This window comes from Microtus ochrogaster, unplaced genomic scaffold (assembly GCF_000317375.1).
Source record: "Microtus ochrogaster isolate Prairie Vole_2 unplaced genomic scaffold, MicOch1.0 UNK48, whole genome shotgun sequence".
Classification (NCBI taxonomy): domain Eukaryota; kingdom Metazoa; phylum Chordata; class Mammalia; order Rodentia; family Cricetidae; genus Microtus; species Microtus ochrogaster.
In genome coordinates, this window is record NW_004949146.1 from 2,763,486 (window position 1) to 2,769,854 (window position 6,369).

Sequence of the window (6,369 nt, forward strand, 5' to 3'; positions counted from 1 at the left end):
CGACTGCACACATCTCCACTGCATTTACCACTGTGCGCGACTGCACACATCTCCACTGCATTTACCGCTGTACACGACTGCACACATCTCCACTGCATTTACCTTTGTGTCCATCATGCCCTCTGTGACTTCTCCCATTTCCGACAGGATGGCCAATGAGTCTGGCAGTCCATACTTTGCTCCAGACTTAGGTTTATCACTACAGAACTCGCTCTGGAAGAAGAAAATGAGAACAGGAAACATGGTATTCTATGATACAGACTTTCCTCTAAGGTTAAGTATGTTCTGCCTATTCTGGAGTGGTGCTTAACGTCTGAGTGACGGAACGGTGCTGTGCTACACAGCTGAACTTCTCTGTAATAAAGAGGCAGTGTCTACAGACATTGATATTGGAGCAACTTGACATACCAGATCCTGCATCTCTTTCTGCAGCCGCACCAAAGCTTTGCGAGTGCCAACGGCAAACACATATGTATCCATGTCCTCATCATTCATGGTTACTTTTATTTGCTTTAAAAAGAAAACAAAAACATGACTTACTTGTTAGGATCTATGATGGGTAGATTTCTAAAAGGCTCTGAAGAGTTCAGTCTTTTCTCCCCTGGAGCAGGATTCATGGATATAATGGCAGAAGGTTCTTCACCAATTGATTCAAATTAACAAAAAGGGGCATTGTCTTGAGTATATCACATAAGTATTAACAACAACTTGGCCCTAGCTAAAGCAGAGAATCATTGGGGCAAAAGTGATCATCAAGGGATGGCTATAAGGTCTTGAGGGTAATGCCTTCAGGACGTGAGTACTCCCCAGTCAGTAGGTATTGAGAAAATAGGTTCCTATAATACAAGGGACTGAATTCCGACAAAAATCTGAATGGGCTTGTGAGAAGGAAACACAAGCCTAGCCCACACTGTTTTCTGCCCCCTAGGTCTAAGTTAGACCCAGCTAACCTACACTGGGCCACTTATGTATTGACACTATGAGACAGCAAATGGTGTTGCGTTTTTTTGTTTGGTTTTGTTTTTTTGTCTTTATTTTTGAGATAGGATCTCATTTTTTTTTTTAATTTTGCTGGGAATGGGAATGAGTGCCTTTAATCTCAGTACTCATGAAGCTGAGGTGCTGTGGGATAATGTAGATTATTGAATCTACTTTTACTGAGGTAGGCAGAATTCTGTGAATTTGAGGTCAGCCTGATTTACACAGTGAGACTGTTTAAAAAGGAAGCAGAAAAAGATTTCTTATTCCTATCCTATGTTCATGAGTGTTTGCCTACATGCAAATCTGTGCACCATGTGTGTGCACCACTCCTGGAGGCTAGAAGAGGGCACTGGTCCCCCTGGAACTAGAGTAACTGATGGTTATAAGCTGGCAGTTGGTGCTGGGAATCAAGCTCGGGTACTCTAGAAAGTAGCCAGTGCTCTCAATCGCTGAGCCATTTCTCAAGTTCCAGACGGTACTATTTTAAGCTGTTCAGTTTGGTGGCAAATTGTTATGAAGAAACACAACACTAACAAGTTCATACAGAGTAGTCAAGTGCAAAAGTCAATAACAAACAGGATCCAAATGGACAGGGTGATATAAGAATTATATCTAGGGGATGGAGAGATGGCTCAATGTTAAATTCTAGGCTCACAACCAAAAATATAAGAATTATATCTGAGCCGGGCCGTGGTGGCGCACGCCTTTAATTTCAGCACTCAGGAGTTAGGGGCAGGCGGGTCTCTGTGAGTTCGAGGCCAGCCTGTTCTACAAGAGCTAGTTCCAGGACAGGAACCAAAAGCTATGGAGAAACCCTGTCTCGAAAATCCAAAAAAAGAGTTATATCTGAGTTTTGCTTCAGGTTCCTGGCACCAAGCTAAAACCTTCAGTATGCTTTATTATTTACTGGGAACCCCTTTCTATCAATCCGAGTTGGCACTAACATAAGGTGTCCAAGTGGCTTCAGGAAAGGGGCTGATCATGAGATAAGATAAATGCCGAGGGCTGGAACTGTTCAAGGCCCTTGTGGGGAGCTCTGCTTTGCAGAAATCTGTAACCACATTCAGGAAGTTCCCATACTGTAATGCTGTGAATTTGTTAAAGGGTGGCATGCTGGAGACGGTAAAAAAGCTCCAGACGTCCTGCCGTTTTCTGGCAGTGTCTCAGGGTGTAGCTCTGGTCAGACTGGAGCTCGCTATGCACACCAGGCTGTCCTGGAACTCAAAGAGATTCACCTCCCTCTGGCTCACAAGTGCTAGGATTAAAGGCGTGCACCACCATACCTGGCATCCCTCATTTTTTCCAGGTGCCTATTGCCGAGTTGTGTCCTTAATAAATCAGTAAATATAAGCAAAGGTTTTCCTTGAATTTGTGAATCATTCTAATAAATTATTAACCCTGGAGGGAGGTGATGGGAATGCTTAGTTCATAGGTGATCAGCCAAAAGTCATGGTATGGGTGGCCTGGGGTTTGAAATTTCCTCCTAAGTAGGGACAATGGGGGTCCTGAACCCTTCAACCCATGACCTGAAGGTAGCAGTATCAGAATTAAATTGTTAGATCCCAGCTGGTGTCTAGAGAATCCAAGAACTGGCCATTGTTGGAAAACATACTTAATATTCTTTTTTTTTTTTTTTTTTTTTTTTTGGTTTTTCGAGACAGGGTTTCTCTGTGGTTTTGGAGCCTGTCCTGGAACTAGCTCTGTAGACCAGGCTGGTCTCGAACTCACAGAGATCCGCCTGCCTCTGCCTCCCGAGTGCTGGGATTAAAGGCGTGCGCCACCACCGCCCGGCCATACTTAATATTCTGCATTGGAACAGGCAATGTTATAAACCTAAGAAGTCTGATATGATACTATTTATACTAATTATATTTCTTAATGATTGGGCCAAATTTTTAGTATGTGGAAGAAAGGATATGTGGGGCTAGAGATAATGGCTCAATGGTTAGGAGCACTTGCTGCTCTTGCAGAGGATACAGGCTCAGTTCTCTGCATCCACATAGTAGTAACTCTAGTAACCAACACCCTTTTCTGACCTCCTTGGACACACATGTGGTACACAGACAGACATGCAGGCAACACACACACCTAAAAATTTAAAATAGGCCGGGCGATGGCGGCGCACGCCTTTAATCCCAGCACTCGGGAGGCAGAGGCAGGCGGATCTCTGTGAGTTCGAGACCAGCCTGGTCTACAGAGCTAGTTCCAGGACAGGCTCCAAAGCCACAGTGAAACCCTGTCTCGAAAAACCAAAAAAAAAAAAAAAAAAAAAAAAAAAAAAAAAAAAAAAAAAAATATTTTGCCGGGTGGTGGTGGCACATGCCTTTGAGTCCAGCACTCAGGAGGCAGAAGCAGGTGAATCTCTGTGAGTTCAAGTCTACAAGAGCGAGTTCCAGGACAGTTCCAAAGCTACAGAGAAACCCAGTCTTGAACAACCAATAAATAAATAGTATTTTGTGAAAAGAAAGGGAGAGATGGCTCAGTGGTTAAGAGCATTGCCTGCTCTTCCAAAGGTCCTAAGTTCAATTCCCGGCAACCACATAGTGGCTCACAACCATCTGTAAAGAGGTCTGGTGCCCTCTTCTGGCCTGCAGACATGCACACAGACAGAATATTGTATACATAATAAATAAATAAATATTTAAAAAAAAAGATTTCTATTCTTCCGTGTTCACAGACAATTACACAATTCAGAAGAAGAAAAAAAGCAAACAATAGCAACCCTGTCTGTGGAGCCTCTCTTTGGGAGAAAGGCAGGGAATGTTTTTGACAGAGCGTACAAATTTGCAGATTAATGTTAATCTAATAAATGGAAGACAGTACATCCAATAACCTAGATTGTGATTTGAGCTCTTTCAACCAAAATTAATCATCTGATTCAATACACACACACACACACACACACACACACACACACACAAACAAACCTAAAACAAACAAAATAAACTTTGAGAAGTAACCTAGTATTTTTGTCAAAGACACAAGTATTCTTAGGGCTGGAGATGTGCTTAAAATGGCTTAAAATGTTCTCCTTGCAATGCAAGCCTGAATGCCTGAATTTGATCCCCAGACCACAAGATGTAAGGAAAGAACTGACTCCCAAATGTTGTCGTCTGACCTGTACACATGCATGTTCCCATACTGACACATACATAGATAAATTCTAAAACATAAAGGAATAGTGTTCACAAGGAGACCAGGACACCAGGGCACACTATATGGGCACTGTTCTCTCTGTTAGGATACTCCGGCTGTTATAAGCGGTGACAGACATCATATCCTTCCCTGCTGAGAGCAAGTGGAGTTGAACACTGAGAAAAAAAGACCATCTGCTTAGGCAGAAAAGCATCAGGCTTTCTGGCATGGACACATACTGCCAGGAGTTCCAAACACAATCCAGACAGAAACAGAACAGCTAAGAAAATAATTCAGTTGATACCAAGAAAACAAGCAGGAATACATACCACTTGGTCACTCACTGGCCTCATCATCCGGGCCAGGACATTAAGTAAGTCTTGTCTCTTAAGGAACTGAAAAAAATGAGAGAAATGAGTCCATATCTTGCAGTTTAAACTTTCAGAAGGGCCTTGGAGGGGACTCAAATGCTTCATTTGCCAATTACTAGAAATATAATACTCAGACTTACTTTAAATCAAACAAGGAAGAAGGAAGCACTAAATTTATATTAGCAGTCACATTTAAAAAATGAAGGAAGGATGTATGTTAGAGCATAGTTCCCTACTTACCCTCAACTGGATAAGCATGCCTTCACAGCACACTCGACCAGAACACCACAGGTTATAAATATGTTCATTCTCCTGATTCAACTTTCCTGTGCTTGTGGCTTCTTTGTTAGTCCCATCATCCCCTAGGAGTAAAAGCACCGAATCTCACTCACTGAACTTTCGGATCACTTTAGGACAGCAATGCTTTGCTATCGCATAGACTCTCCTTTGAAAGGAACTAAAGGACCGGCCTGTGGCTTCTACTTCAGTATTATTTTAAAGGTTGCATCCCTCAGTAGATTTGATGTATAAGTTTAGCATCTGCTTCTTCACACATTAATTCATCTAGACTTGAAGACATGCTCAGTGTCATTTCTCAGTCAACCATCTTCATAACAAGATTTGTATATAAAGCCTGGATTTTCTGTATGAGTTTCATTAATTCCAATTACTTCTGACAAAGTAGAGTCAATGGCAGTTCCAACACATTCCGAATCTCCAAAATCATTATTTTATTTCAATTTTATACCAACTTCAGCAAACAACAGCTCCCAAAGTTTCCTGTGTAAAATTAGCGATTTCCACTGTTCCACCACTTTCTGTTGCTATCCACTCATGTTTCTCTGTGAATTTATACAGAGAGCTGAGAGAATGGTATCTGTCACTGCTACCAGTGCACAGTAGGTACCAAGACGGTAGGCATCAAGGGCACAGACAGGTTTCTTTGTCATCTGCTAGGCCAAGTATGCTGGGGTGCTGAGGGCTGCTGCACAGGCCAGTAGAGGTTGGACTTCTCTTTACTTTTAAAACTCTTTATTGTCTCCATAAAAAAAGTTATGGACTCTGGCATGAAGAAGAGGGAGTCTGGCATGAAGAAGAGGGAGGGCAATGAGCCAAAGATTGCTTCCCCACTGTCCCCACCCCCAAATTCCTTGATCAAAAATACCCTTTAAAAACTACTGAACAGGGAAGAGAACATTCATCCACTGGTAAACAGGTAGAGAGTTCGAATAACATGGCTGCAATTTAACCCCTTAAATAAGTTTTAACATCAGTTTCCTTTTAACAAAAATAAAAAGTATATCCAATTAATAGTGTTGCAACAAAAAGCAATTTTAAAACGTATAACAAAAAAAGAAAGGGAAGAAGAAAGAAAAAATATGCGAGGCCTAATTTAGTAGTGCACGCCTTTAATTCCAGCACTAGGAAGGTAGAGGCAGGGGAATCTCTGTGAATTTGAGGCAAGCTTGCCTTACAAGGCAGTCCAAGGTGGTCAGGGCTACATAATGTACCAGCAAGACAGCTCAGCTGGTGAAGACACTGATTACCAAGTCTGATGACCTGAATCCAGGTCCCACATGTGGAAAAAGAGACTGATTCTCACAAGTTGTTTTCTCTGCTTATGCTGTCACAAGCATCCCTGTCCACTTCCAATAATTAATTAATAACAAATTAATTAAAGAAACAATTAAAACCACCAAAACCAAAACAATGTATGTAAAGTTCATAGAAAAATGTGCACACAAAGCAGCAGACGGAAGGGAGTGTATTACTAAGGAGAGATAAGGTGCTGAGTGTGAAGGGTGTCCAGCCACACAATCCATGCTATGCTGAGTGTGAAGGGTGTCCAGCCACACAATCCATGCTATGCTGAGTGTGAAGG

General features: G+C 42.1%; 1 protein-coding gene across 1 annotated transcript in view; it reads right to left on the bottom strand.

Annotated features, from left to right (window-relative positions):
• The window catches only part of Ccdc47 (coiled-coil domain containing 47), a 23,146-nt gene that overhangs the window by 9,457 nt on the left and 7,320 nt on the right, over positions 1–6,369 (bottom strand). Inside the window, exons 5-8 of the mRNA XM_005369433.2 lie at positions 4,728–4,849; positions 4,446–4,511; positions 409–510; positions 103–213 (exon numbers count right to left, since the gene is read on the bottom strand). Of these exons, the coding sequence (XP_005369490.1) occupies positions 103–213; positions 409–510; positions 4,446–4,511; positions 4,728–4,849 (401 nt within the window). The remainder of the gene's footprint in view (positions 1–102; positions 214–408; positions 511–4,445; positions 4,512–4,727; positions 4,850–6,369) is intronic.